The following is a 21,129-nucleotide window of genomic DNA, read 5'->3' as shown; positions in this document are numbered from 1 at the left end:
CATTCGGAGTAAATTCTAGAGACTGTGTGTGAAAATCCCAGGAGATCAGCAGTTACAGAAATACTCAAACCAGCCTGTCTGGCACCAACAATCATGCCATAGTCTAAATCACTCAGATCATATTTTCCCCCATTCTGATGGTTGATTTGAACATTAACTGAAGCTCCTGACCCATTTCTGCATGATTTTATACATTACACTGCTGCCACACGATTGGCTGATTAGAAGTGATATGATAGGTGTGGGTAAGAAACAGACAGAAATTTAAGTCAACGAAACATCAGCGAAAGTGAAAGTGGAGATTTATAGTAAAAAAGGATTGAAACACTGATCTCACCAAAAGCGACTGGATCGCTTCAGAAGACACATATTAAACCACTGGAGTTGTATTAATTACTTTTTTGCTGCCTTTATGTGCTTTTGGAGCTTCAAAATTCTAGCCACCATTCACTTGCATTGATAGGACCAACAGAGCTGAAATATGTTTCTAAAAATCTGTTTATGTTCAGCAAAATAAAGTCATAGACATCTGGGATGGCATGAAGGTGAGTAAATGACAAGAGAATTTTCATTTTTAGTTGAACTTTTCCTTTAATTAGTAATACTAAGTATTGAGACAAGCCTCAAAATATTTATAGTTCTTACAGGAAATTACAAAGAGAGCATTATTGGAAATATATTAAGGATAAGCATTGTAAACATGTAATGGAGTTACTTTTTTCACCACACGAGGGCAATGTGTACCAATCCATAATCAAGCACTAATCTATGCTTGACTAACCTTAAGACACATTTTAAACATTTTTATGCATTTATTTTGGGTGTCATCTATTCAAATAAATTGAATTCAGTTTCTCTGCCATTGTATTCAGAGTTCCCAAGGTCACAGACAACCAGTGTTGGGTGTGTAATGCATTAGTAATTAAATTACTTTTTCATTTAAAAAGTAAAGTATTACTCTTAAATGTTCAGTAATTTAATTACAGTTCTGATGTAATTGTGCTAAATACTGTATAGACTATAGAACAATTCTATATATATATATATATATATATATATATATATATATATATATATATATATATATATATATATATATATAAAGAGTGCATTTAAAATCAAAATTTAATGTCTAATATTTTCTAATTTAAAGCAGCCCATTTAAATTATTGGCCAGTTCATGAATAATTTATTTTATTTTATATTATTTATTTGAAAGAATTAAAAGAACAATTTCATGTCTATCCTTGTATTTTTCATCTGGTCGAGGTTGATCAGTGTTTTAGAAAGTAATTAGTAATAAGTAATGCAATTACTCTTCAGACAGAGTATTTAGTACCATAATCTAATTACACTGTAGAAGATGTAATTAGTATTTAGTAATTAGTTACTTTTTTAGAGTAACTTACCCAACACTGCAGACAACCTGTAAATATCAAGGAATTGTCAAGTTAGTTTTTCCAGGCCTGAATGTCATTGATATTTATATAGTGAATATACTGTACATTTTCTTTTTCTTTTCTTTTTTTGTCATGTTTGGCTAGAAATTGTTCTTGTTTAAAGATTGCTCACAAGCCGATTAGTGTCTGATTTGTGTTGTCCGATTTGAGAGCGGATCATGCTTTTGAGTCAGTCTAAATTATTTGTTAGTGAATTAATTTAATGATCTAATTAAAAATGATTTTACATATCCTTATCCAGTAATCACAAATGGCTGGAAAGGTCATGGAAATTCTTTGACTCAAATGTATTCACTCAATACACAATTACTTATCTGCTATGAAATTTCCATCTTTAATAAGCAAGACAAGATAATCTTATAAAGGTATTAAAGGTATCAAAATATACACCTGTACTTTTTTTACTTGTAAGGACTCAGCACAAAGACTAATAAAACGTATCAAGCACAGATTGCATGCTTTTGGCTCCTGGAGTTGCATAGCAACAGATCTGGCATCAGTTCTACAGAGTGAACACAGGGTGCTGGTGGCTGCTGATTAAGCCTGTATTGCTTTTAATTATGAATAGAGCTCCAGTTGCATAAACCATCATTGTAACTTGAGTCCCATTTGCCACACCCAAGCTTAATGTAATCAAGTCACCTTTAATATGGGCTAAATCAGTGAAGGTGCAGGCAATCTGGACCAAATCCCACACTGTGTTCCAGTATCAAAATATGATGTGGTGTAAGAGATATAGTGATACTTATATAATATACTATAATACAAAGTAATATAATTGATATAAATATTATAATACTATGTTTTCATTGAATACTTTACTGTTTTCTGACAACAATCACAATTGAAAATGACTGAAAAAACAACTAAATTAAAACTCTGATATTTTTATTATTGCAACTGGAAGACAATACATTACATAAACATTTTAAATTTCAGGAGAAATATGTTGAAAAGTAACAATATGACATGACATTTTTGTCACAAAGACAGTTATTTACATGTATTGATGAAATAGTTTGATATTGGTCTTTGGCAATATGACACCAAGGAAATAGACAGCTTTATACTCGTACAGCACTGGCATCTGAGTGTATTGAAAAATGACCTGGTCAAATACATATTCATCATGACTCCATTGTGCTCTAGAAATCAAACCAGACCACTAGTGACTTAAAGTACAAGGACAGAAACATATTTGGCAAAATAAACAAACAACATCGACAAAACCCTTATATTATTTCACATATCATTTCAGAGGCAGTGACAGTTTTCAAATAAATAATTTATTCATATTTTCTCCCTCTTTTGTCTTATATGGATTTGTATGGATTTCAGTTAGCCATTCAATCAGTTAAATAGAAATCATGTTGTTGGTACACAAAAACAAATGCCATGTTATTGGACTGGCATAAATTTAAAGTAAAACTGTAGCAGCAGCTTATTGCCAATGTAAATCATAATAAAATAGGGGATATAGTCCATACTTTACACTGTACTCGCACAGCAAACCAGCACTTACAGCGCCACTCCACCTAATACACCACTAGACCCCCTGCAGAGGACAAACAGTCCTATACTATATAAAGTAGTTCACCCAAACTATTTTAGTTCACCCAAAAATGAAAATTCTCTCATCATTTACTTACCCTTATGCTATCCCAGATGTGAATGACTTTCTGTCTTCTGCAGAACACAAACAAAGATTTTTAGAAGAATATCTCAGCTCTGTAGGTCCATGCAATGCAAGTGAATGGTGACCAGATCTTTCAAGGTAAAAAAAGCACATACATACAGCATAAAAGTAATCCATATGAATCCAGTGATTAAATCCAAATCTCCACAAGCAATATGATATGTGTGGGTGAGAAACAGAATAATATTTAGGTCCTTTTTTACTATAAATTCTCCTCCCTGTCTAGTAAGTGGTGATATGCATGACGAACACGAATCGCCAAAAACAAAAGATGAAACATGTTGAAGTAAAAGTAAAAATGGAGATTTATAGTAAAAAAGGACTTAAATATTGATCTTTTTCTTACCCACACTTATCATATTGCTTCTGAAGATTTGAATTTATCCACTGGAGATATATGAATTACTTTTATGCTGCATTTATGTGCTTTTTGGAGATTCAAAGTTTTGATCACCATTCACTTGCATTGTATGGACCTACAGAGCTGAGATATTCTTCTAAAAATCTTTGTATTCTGCAGAAGAAAGTAAGTCATACACATCTGGGATGGCGTGAGGGTGAATAAATGTTGAGAGAATTTAAATTCTTGGGTGAACTATCCCTTTAAGAAAGTGCTGAAACATTAAAGGATATTGAAAAAAGGAGTATTTTAAAGGACTGGAAAATGGTTAACATATTCATGCTCCTCAGCCCTGGAGGACACAAAACATTCAGAAAGACTTTAATATAAAAAGTATAAGTGGAGTGTAAACACTTAAGATAGATGCTGCATAATAAATATATGAATGGTGATGAGAGATGATGACCCGAGAATCCATCAAAATTTCAGAACATTATATCAACTTAGAGAAAGAGAACTTTTGGGTGAACTGTCCCTTTAAGACCACTATGGGACCCTTGCATACTTGGCCATTCAGTTTCTCAGATGCAGTTCAAGTTCACGAGAGGTGGAAACAGAGAGGGGTACTTCAAAGCAGTCAAGGGAAAAAACAGACAAGCCAAGGCATAATTTGCTAATTGTTCAATCACTGACATATTAACTGTATTAAAAATTAGTAATCATTTGATCTAGACTTAAAGGCTGATTGACATTTTCATCAGTCAAGCAGTGCAGTAATCGGGGATCATCCCGTTTCAAACACTGAAGCCTATTCTAATTCCTTGTCAAACTATTTCGGTACAATTTATGATATCATTGATGCAGGCTGCACAATGAAAATGACCCTAACAGAGTAGTTAACCATTACAAAAGAACAGAACAGACATCCAAGCACATGAACTAAAGGCAGGCACAACCTTAAAGGGTGTACAGAGTGATAGGTCATTTAACACTGAGTATTAACAACATCTGAACACTTACATCAATGAATTGAAAAGGACGACCAACCCGAGGACCACAAAAAAAAAAAAAAAAAAAGGCAAAATCTGTTTCACCTGATATTCAATACAAGGCAGATCTGTTTGAAAATTGGTTTTCAATAAGTCTCTTCCTTTGGAAGAGTTGTCTGCCAAAGAAGAGATACAATAATAATAATAATAAAAAAAGTAAAGCAAGAAACGTATGATTTAAGAGACGCCGACTAGGCCCTCTTTTTGTTTTCTTGTAATAAAACAAGCCATGCCTCATGCTAAATATCTATCTTACATGATCTTTCATTTAAAAAAAGAAAATACTTCTTTCTTATGTATAAGCATCCATGCAATATAACTGAGGCAAACCTGAGGCAAAAACCGCCTTCTGTAAAAAAAGAAAAATAGGGAATTACTTTTTACAGTGTTATCCTGGCAGGACAAATAGCTTGGACTGTGATGAAGACAAAAAAAAAATTAAGCAAATAAAATTGAAAAAACACCAACATTTTGGCAAAACTTTGATATTAACACAATAGGCATTTCTGACACATTGCTTCATAAAAGATCGGTTTTCAGTGTGCTTTAATAGGAACTAATACCAGAAATGTTTTGAACACCAGGCATTTAAGAGACAATTTATGTATTGCATTTGACCTTTTAGATTTGTTATCCACTGGACACAGGTCATTTTCCCACAAAAACATATGCTGCTTAATAAATAAATATTCATCTTAAAGATGTTTTTTTTTTCTTCTAATATAAGTTGGTTTTATTACTTTTTAATTCTATTATTGGTCTTACGAAGTGTGCATGGATTAGCTGCACTCTCTTCAACAGGTCTCTTCTTTGGCACACTTAAGAGCAGCATAAAGATCTCTCCATTCAACTTTCAAACTTGCAACTAGAAGAACTGCTACAACATATTTAAAGGTGCACTCAATCATTTTTTCTCAGAAAGTTTTACCCATAAATAAATACCATGTACTATGGCTGGGTCTTAGCTGGGGCGTCTTATGTAAGTGTACATGATTTAAATATATATATATAAAAAAATCATGTACACTTACATGAGATGAAGCCTCCAGTCATATCAGTTGCCCAATAAAAGCTGTATTTTATAAGGAGCGGGTCGCTTCATGAGGTTCGCCATCTTGAGATCACATGACCAACTGAAAACTTTGTTTTTGGGCAATGCTGCATCCACACCGCTAGGTGTCAGTATGGCCCCATTTACACCTTGCATTAACATGCGTTTTCGGTGATCGGATTGCTGTTGGAGGTGGTCAGAGAAGCATTCTGAACCCATTCAAAGAAGGTTTAAATGCAAATGCATTTTTGTTATCTGTATACAACTACACAAGTAATTAATTATTTGATGAGGTTGCACTACAGTTATCTGTTGTTAAAGTGCTGTGTTGTGGGTTCTTGCCTTATTCTGTTCCATTCACTTCTATTGTAAGTTCTTCACTGGAACCCAGATTTTTTGCTTTTTTTAAAGAAAAGGAGGGATGAGTTGAAATTAATTTTTATGTTAATCAATACTATGCCACAAATGCTGTTGATTGAGCTTAACTTGTGTTGAACCCGGAATATTCTTTTAATTCTGCCATCGCAATGTGAAGAGCACAACACACACTGCCGTTCTGCAATCTTGTTACCTGAACAATGAACAATATCCCATGAATTCCATTGTAATGCACTTGGAATATCTCGTCTCTCTCTTCAAATCCCCACTCACTAGCTTCTCTCTCCTGTTTTCTAATCACTATGTGGCTAACATAATACTCACGTGAAACCACACTTCACTCGCGCATTTCAGAAAAAAAGCATAATTAGCTCTACAAACTGCAGAGCGCGAGATGAATATTATTACATTTGTTTCGGCGACCCGAAATTTAGCTTTGATGGCTGCCAAAAAATTTTCAATGAAGGGAAAACCCTGACTGTTAAAGTGATGGAAAGCAATAGAATTCATTAAAAGACAAGAGAATTTTCAGTTGCCACAGCTTCTGATGTAATATGTAAGTAGCATTTTCCATTTTGCGTGGGTAATGTTGATTGGATTTCTATCCGACCACAGTTGAGACACATTTGACTGCAAGGTGTAAATACAATCCAGCTAAAGAATATCCAAACACTATCCAGATATGAAACTCATGTGCACCTTTAATTATTTTAAATTGTTCGCTAGGGTTGACGAATTAACAAAAACAAACATTAAAACATTTTTGCACTCAAATGACTGAAATTTTACTATGGCTTTTCTTCCCTCTGCGCACGCACACACCCGCACAAAACAACATGGACATGAGAATCATTCAGCCGGAAATAAAATTGAACACAGGACGACAGTAATTTTATTGATATTGCCACAACTGACTAGAATTCACCTGATATCCTGGAACAGAAGTATTTAGATCTGTGTTGAAGGGATTTCCGCTCATTGCTCATCTTTCATTTCCTCTTTCAGTTCCTTCTGAACTTTACATACACGCTGACCGTTTTTATTCAAACCTGTGCGCATGCCAGCCAGATGAAGCAACGACCCCGCTGCCTCCTTCATCTTCTCATCTTCCTCATCGCTTCCCAGAAGCTTTTCTGCCCGCCTCTTCTTCAGTGGAAGCGTGTCGCCAGGGGTCCGTAGTTGACCTTTGGTCCACAGCATTCTTCTGTGCTGGAGTAGTTGGGAAGGAGGTGGCGTAGTGTCCAGCGGAAAGTCTTTTTGCTCCTCTTTGACCTCAGTGACTGTTATCTTCTGACCATGGCTGTAGGCAGAGAGGAATCCCTGAGTGGAGCAGGAGGAGATGGGGAAAGAACTGTCCCTCTTTGTACTCAGGGACTGAGAGCTGCTGTATGTGTGATCCTCCTGTTGATCATCGCTGGGTGGAGGAGAGTCACTGCACATACCGTTTCTGCCCCGTGTCAGGTAGTCGCCCAGGGCTGATCTGATAAGAGAGAGAGAGAAGTGGAGGGAAAAGATTAAGTTTTCAAACAGCTGTTCCAAAACATTCCCCCTGTCCCAAACTCACAGAATTTGTTGAGCCAATGTGGTTCTATGTTGGACTGGTCAGATGTTATGTACTACAGTGTTTATACTTTTCAGGGTAGTCAACCAACGAATGGCTTACTTATATTATATATCCACATTAGGCATGGATAGAAGAAAGTATTTTAACAGTGGGAAAAAAATGGTGGCAACAGCAATATGATAAAATTGTGTATTAGTGACTTCCGCGACGATCTCTTTATTGCCGTTCCTGTTTGCCAGAGTGATCTCATTATTGGTGGTGTGTGTGTCCTCCACGTAAAATGTGACACCAATGTTTACACCACTCTCTGTCTCGGTGTCTTTTAGCAAGTCTTCAAATTTTGCCTTTAACATCTGTAGATGAATCTACATTTCTTTTCCTCTGTACTCGTATGCCATGGTTCATATTCCTCCAGCTGAACAGCTAGTTCAAGTAGCTATGCCTATACTCACGCTATAGGTTGAGCTAGAAAAGGATGGGTGGAGCTGAGCAGGCTGCTCAAAATATAAATATCAATGTTTTGATAGTGTCTGGGAGGCTCAGTGTTTACACTTTTGGGGAAGGTAAACCCACAAATGGCTTAATTATAGTTGTCAATAAGCAATAAACTGGGATAGTAGAATGTATTTTGACATAAAAAAAATTTAAATACTTCACCTTTAATATGTCTACGGGATTTTTGTTGTCTGTTTTATCGTTTGCCATGTGAAAATCTGATCTGAAAAGTCTGACTGCTTAGAAAAGTAATCTTGAACAACCACCATGCGGCGCCATTTTGATTCTGACTGCTGCTGGACTGTTTTCTGATTCCGGATGTAAAACTACTGAAACAGTTGTGGCTGTCATAACAACTCTAAGTATTTAATGATATTGACGTAACTAACCTGGGGCCATTGTTTATTCATGTCATCTACGCACTCAGTTGAGGCACTGTCAAAAACGCAACTCTTCCTGTTGACTTTTTAAAATGTAGACACTTTTTGTCAAAAGCCAAGACAGAAAGGAGTTTTGAATGTTTCAAACATATCCATATGCCAGCTTGGTTTGCAAGTGTTGGAAGAGTCAAGAATAATACCAACCTCACGGCTGTGGTCCTCTTGCTCACAGGACTCAATGGAAGGGGTCTGATTACTGGAAATAGTCTCTGAGCACTGACACATGAGCCATGCTGTATCACTCTCTGTGGAACTGAAACACAACAAACACCCAGTTACAACTCATGGTAGGTATACCATACACAAAACATAAATACAAACACTGAAGAGAACTTTTCTTCAGAGATTTTAGTAACCAGGGTTGGGCAGCATTGTATAACTAGATGCTTAAGGCCCCAGCACACTTCATACGAAAATGAAGAACGAACAGGTATGATGTAATTTCGAACAAAATCTTGCCAAAAAGGAGGTGTTACTGAGTACGTTTTGGTGTTTCGTAACAGCTTGCCAGGGCAAAGTTTCAGGAAAACTTCTTACCAGCTGCTAAACACCTTTACCATTACTATAACACTATACCATTACTGCCATTGGTCCACGTCATCAGTAGGTGCAACCTGGAGCTCCACCTACTTTGAGTCCGACAGATTTTTCAGATATATTGTTCAGTCAGTTAAGATCAGTCAACATGAAAACACTGACATGAAGAGTTATTAGCGAGGTGGTGCAAACTAACCTACATCTGTAAGATCGTTCACATAAAGACATTTCCAAGAACATGTCATTTGATTTTTTTGTTTTTGTTTAATAAGTCTACAAAAGGAATTAAATATACTCAAATATTCTTCAGTGCCCATCATTCACTGTGTTGTTTGATAAGCTGCTTCAAATCATGTGCCGTCTGCAGCCAAAAGCCAAACACATTTGCCCGAATTGAGATATGCCTATCTTATCATCATTCTTTTGCTGTATTTTGCCCATTAACACTCTTTTGTACACCTACCTTAGCAGTAGTATCAGTGTCACCATAAATTACAGCAACAGAGTGTAACCGGCGCATATTATGGCCACGTATAGCGTGTTAGCGCATTAGCACCATGAATGTAGAATGTAAACATGACAAATTACACATTATCTACAGCATATATATTACTTTAAATCACTGAGTGGTTAACACAGCTTCTTTTACTGATCTTGATCTTTTAATGTCACATTACCATTACAAAAATCGAGAGTTCATGGCAAATTTGCCACAAACTCAACACTGATTATTTTCACATGAGAATGAGCTTTGCGGCAAACTTGCGACAAACTGTCCATTGTTGCCAAAGGTTTGCTGTAGGTTCACCACTACCGGTGAAGAGCTTCAAACTTCTGGCAAACATTTGTAGCGAATTACAAGCTCATTTGAATGTGAAAATAATAGCAAATATGCTATTAGCAAATCTAGTAGCAAATCTACAGCAAATTTGTGGCTAGTTTTCCAGAACTCTAGATTTTTTATAAGGGTAGTTGTTCATCCTCAAATTTAAATGCTCCTCTAAACAAATCCCCCAGCAGCGTGAATGAATGAAGAACGACGCACTTCACCATGTGTATGTCGGGGCCTTTATTATCTACACAGGATTTGCCTTTAATATCACAAATGGTTACATTTTACCAGCTGCACCAAGGTGTACCTACCATCCATAGACTGGATTGGACATGGAAATTCCTGCTAATATTCTACATTGGAACAGGATCAAATGACAATACACTCACACAGACATCTACTATATCTCCTGAGGTAGTGATTGTAATGACATCTCTAAAAGAAACATCTAATAAAGAGACTAACTGAAGAACACTTCTTCCATAGAAGAAAGTAATATACAGTATGGTTTGGAGAACTACATGGTGAGGGTGAGTAAACGATGAAAGAATTTTCATTTTTGGGTGAGCTATGCCTTTAAGGGACAGGCAAAAAGGACACTGAGACAGCCATCACAGGTGTCCATTCAAAAACTGTAAGCACTCCAGCATTAGCTAGTTGCAAGCTTTAGTGAAGTGGCCTTGAGCCAATACTGTCCAGCCGAGAGCTTGACACACATACTCACACACTGTGCTCTTTGCTTTTATGTAGACAGCCATCAAGACATTCACATCACTGAAAAGCCAATAGCCCTGTTCAGACACTTTTCACAGGCAGCACTGCCTCCATTATTCCATTATCAAGAGCAGACGAGAAGGAGAGAGGAGCCACTACAGACAGATAATGTATCCATTTCCTTCCATTTAGCTGCTCGCTGTGGAGTGGAAAGAGAGCACCCTGATTGGAATTGAATGGACATTTAAACAGCTGGGACACCAACAAGGAATGAGAGAGAGGGGAGACAGAGACGAGAAACGGATGGACTGAAAGAGAGATGGAGCTGTCGTGGGAAATGAGAGAAAGAGTGATGAAAAAAAGAATGATTCCCAAGAGATTACAAAAGGTAATCTACAGACTCAAAGCAGGTATCTGAGCTATAAAGGGTATTTGTTTTTAAATCAAGGATCTCCTGCAATACAGTTGAAAAAAATAAAAAATACAGAATAGACGGAATAGACAAAAGTCTGCATGAAACAATTGCAGGGTTTTCACCTTGTAAGAGCATTTTTCCTCCATTTTTTCTGAAGAATGGACTTCCTGGCCATAGTGGACTACTGAGGGATAAAGACAGAGAGAGAGACTGTTAGAGAGAGGAAGTTTAATGAGTCTTTCTAAGAAACATATATAGCCTTCATATGTGTAAAAATGACCTGAACAATAAATAGCTCATGCCAGCTTTTGTTTTGTGTTAATATTAGCATTTTTCTACACACATTAACAAAAATTCAGTAACCTTATTGTTTATATATATATATATATATATATATATATATATATATATATATATATATATATATATTTTTTTTTTTTTTTTTTTTTTTTTCAATCAGTATGCATGTCCCCACATTTTCCAAATTCTCCTTGCCATATTAGAAAATATGCACAAATTTTATGGAAATAAAAGTCTGCCTTTTGTCTTTATTCTTTCTATATGCTTTTGTATATTTTAGTTGACATTACGAATAATTACATAAAACCTTGAAGTTGTGTCCCCAGGTTAAGTGTCAACCATGATATAATCATATTTGTCAATTTTTAAAGTAATAAAATCCCTTTTGTATATAGTAAAAACAATGACATCATCACCCTTTCCAGAAAATACATTTTTAAGTGCAAAATAAACTCTTCTCTTTTTATCACTTTATCTTATATTTTGTTTAGGGCTGTCGATTTAAGGAAATTAATTTAGTGTGATTATACAAAAAATAATGCGTAAAAAAATTTATGCAATTAATCATGTCCTTTGTAGGAGCAAAGGATTTTTTCACGGGGGTGGGGGGGGTACTGTGACCAGTCTGTGGTGTGCGAATGTTACATCGTCTGACAGGGTGGGGGGTGGTGGGGTGCACGAGTGTTAATTGATTGACAGCCCCAATTGTTTGTCAGTAAGGGATGATCTTAAAATGTCAACACTGTTTGCAAGATTTTGTATGGAAAACAATTGCTAATGAAAAGTGAATATTTGCAGAAATTTGACATGCACCGGTATGTCGGCCAAACATCAGCCGATAAAAACAATTTTGCACTATTGTACATCAGCCGATTGTTTAAAAACAGACGATATAATAAGGGTCAAGCTTCATCATTCAGTTCATGTGAGTTAATTATGTGCATTGTTTATAACTGAGATCAGTTATTCTAAAACATGGAAGACATGTAGAGACAGAGAGTAAAATTATTTTAATTTCTTTAGAAGTTATGCAATCAATTGTCAGTGATTTGAAACAAGGTAGCATAGAAAAGTAGAAACACCAAACTATTGGTATCAGCAGATGTTACTGGATATCGGTATCGGCACACAAAATTTGTATCTGTGTATCCCTTGTAGAAATATTTCTAAGAAATATGACCATATCAGGATCACCAACTAAAAAAGGCTCTCATTTCATTGAATGACCCAAATGAAAGATATTGGGTAAAAATGAAATGATAAAACCACATTTAAAACAATTAGAAATGAATCATAAACTTCTGAAATCCCAGTCAATGAGAGATGAAGCAGAGGAGAAGGAAATATAAGCAGAAAATGAAAAGAATAAGAACATGATGGTGCGGACTGCAAACTGCAGACTAAGAGGTAGTGCTGGAATCTGATTGAACCAGTACATATGTTCCGGAGAGGCTCGGAAATCCCATTATTCACCATAATTACTCGTTTACAGACAGTCCAAATCAATGGATACAAATGGCATCTATTTCTAATAACATTTTACATTATGCCTTCCCTTAGGTGGACTCCTTTAGTCCTGAAACTATATCCCAAGTTAAGTATGGACACATAAAGATCTTTGTGTGAGAACTTATCCTAGTTCATAATTACAAATGCACTTACATATACGGGGCCTGGGTAGCTCAGCGAGTATTGACGCTGACTACCACCCCTGGAGTCGTGAGTTTGAATCCAGGGTGTGCTGAGTGACTCCAGCCAGATCTCCTAAGCAATCAAATTGGCCCGGTTGCTAGGGAGGGTAGAGTCACATGGAGTAACCTCCTCGTGGTCGCGATTAGTGGTTCTCGCTCTCAATGGGGCACATGGTAAGTTGTGCGTGGATCACGGAGAGTAGCATAAGCCTTCACATGCTGGGAGTCTCCACAGTGTCATGCACAACGAGCCACATAATAAGATGCGCAGATTGACAGTCTCAGAAGTGGAGGCAACTGAGACTTGTCCACCGCCACCTGGATTGAGGTGAGTAACCGTGCCACCACGAGGACCTACTAAGTAGTGGGAATTGGGCATTCCAAATTGGGAGAAAAGGGGATAAAAAAAAAAAAAAAAAATGGATTACATATCTGCCAAATGTGAGGACGGATATATAGTAGATAGTCTCAGTAAGTGAATCGATGATTACAATTTCCAGTACCTCTTTTAATGAGGAAAACAAGATACATTACAGCAAACCCTGCTGCAAAAAATTGGGTCATACCAGCTTTAGCTGGTCAACCAGTTAGAGCTATGCTCTGGAACATGGTTAACTAACTCAACCAGGTCTCCACCAGCTGAGACAAGCTGGTCCACCAGAACTAACCAGATAGACCAAAATGGTCAGCCAGGTCAACATCGGTGCCACTGGCTTTTAGTCCACCTTATCAATCATGAAAACCAGCTTGGACCAGCTAAAGACCGCCTAAAAACATGTAAAACCAGCTCCTTTTAGGTTTTAGCTGGATTTATCAGAAGGGAACCAATTTGGAATATTAGGTTTGGTCAAGGCTCACTTGTTTGGCTATAACAAACTAAAATTTAATTGATGAAAAAGAGCCACTTATTCTGAATGAATAAGCTTTGTGTTTGTAAACCGAGTAACTGTATAATTAACTGTACCACTGTTTATATGGTTACTGATTTTCAGTTCCCAAAAGAGAACTACAGACCACAAGATAATGAGAACAGCTCCCTCATCCCATAAGAGGAAGTAGAAAAAAATCAAGGCAAAAGGTACTGTTGCTATGGAGTTTAGCGTTGCTAAGCCTATAATGTATTTCTTTGCACTAACTGTCTGTCCTATCTCTGTTTTTTCTTTTCTTTTACCAGACAAATAGCTTTGTGCTACTATTCCACCTGTCTCATGCATGTGTTGCCATGGAGGTGCTCTGGTCGTCACAGCAACAGCAGAGGAGGAGAAACTGCGCAGGAAGGGCAAGCATATGCCTATTTTTTTCTTATCCCACAGATTCCCCAGAGAAACGGGACCAACTGCTGACGAGGTGTTCAGGAATGAGTGAGGAACTGACCCAATACCCTTTACAAATGATCAATGTGTTCTTCACAGGAAGGTCATGAGAGAGGACATCACAGAAAGGCGTGTGTATCATCTTTCTTTGTCTCTTTCCTGCTCTCTCTCCCTCTCCTACCTGGAGGTAAAGAGATTTATCAACATGGTTGGATGTTGATTACTGCTCTGATGACTCATTTCCCTGATAAAAAACCAGCTTGGTTTGCTGGTCTTTGTTGGTCTTCCAGCCTAGATGGTCTGCCAGGCTGGTTAGTTTACTGGTTTTAGAGGAGGTTTGGGCATTTGGTCTCCCAGCGGGTCAAGCTAGACCAGCTTAAACCAGCTAAGACCAGCTAGGTCTAGCATTAATTTTCCAGCAGGGTTGCTAACTATATTATTTATACCATGGTAGAATTCAGCCTGATCTCATGAAAGTTATGTTACTGTGACGACATTTTGTTTCGTGGCAGAGGTGAAATGTCCACTGAGTGGTGCTAAAATCTTGTTAAAATTTCTCAGAAACAGATACATTTAAGAGTAATGCTCTATCAAGTTTAAATCAACAAAACCTCCCTACCTACCCTTAACCTAAACCTAACTGATAGTGTCAGACAAAGCAAATGTGAGATAAATAACGCAAATGCTGAAGCAACCATGTCATTTTGTGGTGCTTCTTTGACACTTTTGCCTCGTGTCGAATCTCATGCTCTTCGGGACTTGTAACCCGGACCTTCGCATCACAAGGTCTATCGCTCTATCAACGGAGCAATTTGATCGCACTTGAACAAGCCTGTAAATGTAGTTGGTTATGTAATGCATATGTTAAAATGTATTACATTACAAGTCATGCACCTTAGTAAAAGTGTTTTGGTGTCATAAGATAGCATTTGTGAGGAACAGGGCTAATAGTGTTTATGAACTGATAATCTGCTGTGTGATAAGGGAAAAGACGTTGTAACAACTCTAATGTTCATTTCATGAGGAAACTGCACCGATACATACAACGAGGCACATAAAAATAATTTGGTGCAAAAATGCAGGTATAGTAATATAATTCTATTAAGCCAGGTTGTTAGAGTTAATTTAGGGTACGTTTACACGACAACAATGTACTAAAAACGTAAACGTTTTTCCTTTGCGTTTTTGAAAAGTTTCACGTACAGACGACAACATTGTCAAAATGATCCCCGTTCACACGGATCTGTGAAAACGACTAAAAAGGCTGTATTATGCATGCCAGGCCAGTACTTGGCGATGTTACTTTGTAAAGAAACACTATGCACCTGCGCACATAAGCTTTCTTCCACAGAGCGATGAATACAAACAATGAAGATGGCGATCGCTGGACGTAGTAGTGATACAGTAAATCTATACTTTGCTAGAGAAGCGTCAATAAACTCAAACTTGAGCAGCACAAACAGTCTTGTAGTCCGCCATTGTAGTTTTGAATGTCTCGCGCATTGTTTTGAAGTACTCGCGCGCATGCCTATAGGCTGAACACGTAATACGCGTGCGCATGACGTCATCGTTTTCACAAATTCGCGTTTTTGTGTGTTTACATGGAGACGATAATGGCATCGTTTTCAAAAACTTGCATTTTGAAACCCGTTTTCAAAAGTTTTCGTGTAAACGAACAGCCAAAACGCATAAAAAGTTTTCCATTTTTAGTTTAAAATGTTGTCGTGTAAACGGCCCCTTAGTCTCAGTCACATTTTGCAATTTAACACCTAGCCAGTTTCTTGTGCCCAAGCTCTTCAGAGACAGAAAAGTCTTTCAAGAGCCACACAAAATGTCAAGCGTGAAAACAAACTGATGAACACAAAAAAGCAATAACTGGAAAAAGAAAAGAAAAAAATGGATGTGTTACCTGTGGTATTGCTGAGGAGAAGCAGATGGAGAGGTAGAAGGTTTCGGAAGTCGTGGGGAATACGGATGAAATGGAGTCTTCTTTAGTGCCTGAATCAGATTGTGTCTGTAGTCAGGATCAATAGACCAGAGAGAACCCTTTCCTATGCTCTGGAAATACAAAGAAAGCAGGGTTTTTGTTATGTTGAATTAAATTTTTTTTAGTATATTGATTAAGATTTCTAATTAAGTAGAAACAATATTATGAGATACTCTAAAGGTACCAATATACGTCTAACAAAAAATCGAAAAAAGAGCAGGTGTGATGTCATTTCAAACAAAATCTGGCCAAAAAGAAGGTATTTTCGGGTTTGTTGCAGTCATTCGAAACAGCTTCCCAGTGTGAACTTTCAGGATTTCATTTTACCGGCTGTTCAACATCTTCTTACTGCCATTGGTCCAAAATTATGACATGATTGGTGGGTGTGACAAGGTGTCCCACCTACTTTGAGACCAATATCCCTTTCAGGTTAATTTCTTCACTCAGCTGAGATCAGTCAACATGAACACACTGGAGAGCAGAGCTGCCAAGCCGGTGAAAACTAAACTATATGTGTAGGACTCTTCGCATAGAGACATTATCTAAAACCATATACATATATATTTTTTTTTAAATTAAGTCTACAGAAGTTTATAAAATACAATAACAGATGGTGACCCATGAGTTTTATGCATGTTGGCGTTAGCATTAATGTATGCAGAATGTAAATAAGACAAATTACACATTATCTACTGCATCTATATTACTTTAAACCATCTTTGAGTGGTTAAAAACATCATTATTGTTCTAATGTGGATTCCTTTTATAGAATGTGGCATGTAGTCATTGATTGCACATTTTAATGTCACATTGGTTTTACATGTATTCTATTGTCAGGACAGTGTGCATCTCATATTTAAATTATCCTCTAAACGCTGGCCCCAGCGGTGTAGACAGGGTTCGAATGTTTGCAAAACGTATACCATTGCTCAGCTCTTTTGACCTTCTTTCTAGCTCTGAGTGAAGAAGAACTTCAGCATGAATGTATCAGAGCCATAAGGGAGCTGGAATGTAACATAAATTGGGGGCTCATCCAGAATAGGTACCCGGGACCTCTTGCAGCCCAGAAAACAATCATATCCCTAGACTTAGATTAGCACCAAGGCCTAAGGCTCTCAAGAAGCGTGCAAACTAAAATGTCTATTTATAGTAATATATTGTTAGTGAAGTTGGAGCATCAGGTTTGGTCAAGTTGCATTTATTGTCTTAAAGATCTACAACCCAACATTACATTAAATTCCATAATAATATCCATCTCCTTATACTTGATACAACTTTTGCAGAGCTGATTGGAAACTGAACAGCAGGGTGGAGGATTAGACCCATCTCACCAGACCTCAAAACCCTCATTGTCTAGTGCAGACAGAAGCACCTTTAACTGCCTCAACAGGCAACACTGGCATGTATTTTTAGATCAAAGAAGCAGTTCTCCACCTAATCAAGTTGTCTGCCCCCCATCAGGGGCTTCCAAAGCCACATTTCACTTTACCGAAAAACACAACTCACACAAGCCATAAAATTAAACCCGTGCACCTTTGATCTCAACTCTCGTATTAAGCACAAAAATAAGTGAGACGAGATGATGAAAGAGCTCTGATATTAGCATAGTTAGAGAACAGTCACTGTAGTGATGATCAACTATGTTTACTGACACACCAATCGCGACAATTAAGGGAGAGGTTTGATTAGATGGCACAACAAATTAGCGACTGCAAAATTGCAGGGGGAAGCAACTTTATTCCATATTTCTGTGTGTGTTTGTGTTTTTCACACTGCTGGAGGAGCCATTGGCCCAACATGCTGTTTCCACCTAGGGTGCATGTTAATTCAAACACACTCCCCATGACTTCATTCATAATGTCCCCCACCAGTTTTCCATCTGCCCTCAATTAGCTACCAACATGCTTGCAAAGCACTATCACAAACTGACGTACATCATACAACATGATCGCATGGGAAGTCGGCATGTTGTTTCAGAGAGTTCCAGTACCTTAGGATCACCCACATTATGCCGACTCACCAACAAGCGACATCTCCCATCAGACATTTTTGCATTGGCACCAGCATGTTTACCTTCCCCTGTGGCATGCCCAGAAACGCCTGGTGTCAGCAGTGTAGGAGACCCGGGTTCAGATCCCGCATTGTACCAAGGAAATAATCGCATTCGCATAATCAGTGATAAGCAGGATTCTGAGGTTGCATTTTTCCCCCTAACTTTACAATGCAGCTGCCACATGCCCATATGCCCAACAACACTTACCACTGGAGGCAGTGTTTCGCATTTCAGTAAGTAGATACCAATTTGACCTAAACTACTGTGTGACAAGTAGGAGGGCGGGGCCGGGCTGGCCCTGGATCGTACTAATCAGCCGGGAGGGGGATAAAGACGAGCCGGAGGTGCCAGTTTGTTTTATGTTGAGTTTTATCATTAAACTTTACGTTGACTGTTTAGCCAGTTCCCACCTCCTCCTTGCCCATCCCTTACTCTGTTACATTGGTGCCGAAACCTGGGAGGGAGGAAGGATGCGCTGTTGCGGAGTTCTCGCCGCTGCCATCCACCAGGGGAGCAGCCGTGGACATCTGCCAGGGGACGGAGGACTCTCTGCCATCCGCCGAAGAAGGGGTGGAGCGGTTCCATCTGCCAAGGGCCGGAGGACTCACTGCCGTCTGCCGGGGGAGGAGCGAGCTGGCATCCGCCAGAGGGCGGAGGAGCGGTTAAGGACCGGGTGACAGTGCGTCTGGGAGCCGGCGAGCAAGTTCTTCTCTCTCTTTCTCGCTCTCTCTCTATCTCTCTCCACTCGTCTCTCCCAGGGCTCCAAAAGGCAGGGAAGACCTGCCGGCAGGCATGGCCAGAAGAGCAACGCCCCCCCCCCTCCAGGAAGGGAGGGGAGTGCGTCATGCCGGGGGTTTCCCCGGCCTGAGTCAGATGATGGAGGAGTGTGACAAGGAGGAGGGCAGGGCCGAGCCGACACACGGCCGGCCCTGGATTGGGCTAATCAGCCGGGAGGGGGATAAGGATGAGCCGGAGGCACCAGTTCGAGAGAGAGAGAGAGACGCACGTGGCCGCATTGCATGTGTGTCTGTGTTTGTTTATGTTTGTTTAATGTTGAGATTTAAACTTTACGTTGACTGTTTAGCCTGTTCCTACCTCCTCCTTGACCATCCCTTACCCCATTACATACTGTTTCCGATTTCACTGTGAGATCAGTATTCATCATTCACCAGCTCCAGCATGGCAGCTGTCTCACCTGCCATTTAGAACCACAAGACTCCGGAGCGAGGGGAGAGGCAGACATGCACCTGTCGTTTCACCGATCTCCAAGGCAACAAGCAGAAGAGAGAGATGGAAGGCATGGTGTCTGGCTGGAAGGTTTGGCAAGAGTATTCTCAGTCTACACTGACACAATGATGCCGTTTTAAAAGCAGCCCAGACACATGTGCTAATCTTTCCAAACCATGGCAAATGAGGAAAGCAGATTTTAAAGCCACAGACTTTACGCTAAGAGAACCATGAAATATATGGTTGTCTGCATGAAAAGAAAAGGTTTCTACACATGCCTTGTTGTCTGCATATGCCTTATAAAGGGTAAACACCATATTAGTATGAATGTTATAGGGGTCATTTAAAAAAAACAGGATTTTCTCTGCTCTTCTGAAATAAGTGTTTTGAGTACTATGAAGAACAGGGAGACTCAAAATTAATTGCTCTGGGTCCACTCTTATAAAGTGTGGGGTGACCAGGGGCCATTGAATAAAATGACCTGGTGAGAGCACTGACACTTTTCATTTCATTTCCATTTGGTTTTAGCAACCAACAATCACAGCTACAGAATGTTTTAGTCCAGCCTCACTTTTTTATCACCTCATTTAACAAAACAAGACCCTTACCTGACAGCACATGTACATCACCCAGGTGTCTGTTTGATGTGTGTTTACATCTGGAAGACATATTTTTAATGTTGTTTACTTCTCTGCTATAAGACGTATGTCAATAAGTACAGTATGTCTCGAATCAATAAGACATTCAGCAGATTTTTTTGAGACGTTTATGATTTAGAATGTTTGTAAATCTGATCTTTTTAAGATGTTTAGCAGATGTAGCAAACGTACATCTCTGAGATATCTGATTAAGATCTTTTGATGTGGAAAGCATCACAATCTAATTAACATCTGCTAAACATCTTTTAAAAATCAGATTTACAAGCATTCTAAATCATAAACATCTCAACGACATCTGCTAAATGTCTTCTTAACATCCGAGACATACTCACTGACATAGAGTATGCCTTATAGATGTTTTGCAGATGAGCAAACAACGTAAAAAATACATCTTCCAGATGTAAACACAGAAATAAAATAAACGTCTGGGTGAGGTACATGTGCTCTTAGGAAGGTTAATTAGCTATTTTATCACACTAAAATCATGCAATGTTTACATCTTGTGGCTATACTATTGAAATGATATATTTTAGAGAAGTATTTTAATGTTTATGGACTGGCCTTATTCAATTCCAAATTAAGTGCCTTAAGGTTACCACTTTTCTTTTTTAATAAATGAGAAAGCAAGTCAAAATTGTGGTAATAAGCATTATGCCACAAATGCTTTTGATTAATCTTAACTTGTATTGAACCTGGAATAGTCCTTTAACTTCATGTTCACTTTGCATATACAGTATCTTATACTTATACATTTCTATAATTCACCAGGGATGTGCTTTCCTATTGTAATTGTATGCATCTGTGTAGGAATCAATCCATTTTTTGTAATATTTGCAGTATTTGCATATCCTGATGTTTTGCTTTGCAATTATTAAAACAGATATATGACTTAAAGGTATAGTTCTCCCAAAAATGAAAAATCTTTAAT

At 38.2% G+C, this 21,129-nt stretch overlaps 1 protein-coding gene across 2 annotated transcripts in view; it reads right to left on the bottom strand.

The window, feature by feature from the left end:
* Positions 1 to 2,343: 2,343 nt before the first annotated feature.
* The window catches only part of ches1 (checkpoint suppressor 1), a 62,955-nt gene continuing 44,169 nt past the window's right edge, over positions 2,344 to 21,129 (bottom strand). For both annotated transcript variants that reach the window (XM_051644997.1, XM_051644998.1), the window contains 4 exons: positions 16,185 to 16,333; positions 11,094 to 11,155; positions 8,618 to 8,726; positions 2,344 to 7,454 (listed from right to left, as the gene is read on the bottom strand). In XM_051644997.1, coding sequence (XP_051500957.1) covers positions 6,950 to 7,454; positions 8,618 to 8,726; positions 11,094 to 11,155; positions 16,185 to 16,333 — 825 coding nt within the window. In that variant the 3' untranslated portion in view covers positions 2,344 to 6,949. The remainder of the gene's footprint in view (positions 7,455 to 8,617; positions 8,727 to 11,093; positions 11,156 to 16,184; positions 16,334 to 21,129) is intronic.

The sequence above is a fragment of the Myxocyprinus asiaticus genome, chromosome 19 (assembly GCF_019703515.2).
Source record: "Myxocyprinus asiaticus isolate MX2 ecotype Aquarium Trade chromosome 19, UBuf_Myxa_2, whole genome shotgun sequence".
In the NCBI taxonomy this organism is placed as follows: Eukaryota; Metazoa; Chordata; class Actinopteri; order Cypriniformes; family Catostomidae; genus Myxocyprinus; species Myxocyprinus asiaticus.
The sequence above is the reverse complement of the archived record's forward strand: the minus strand, read 5'-3'. Positions and strand labels throughout refer to the sequence as shown.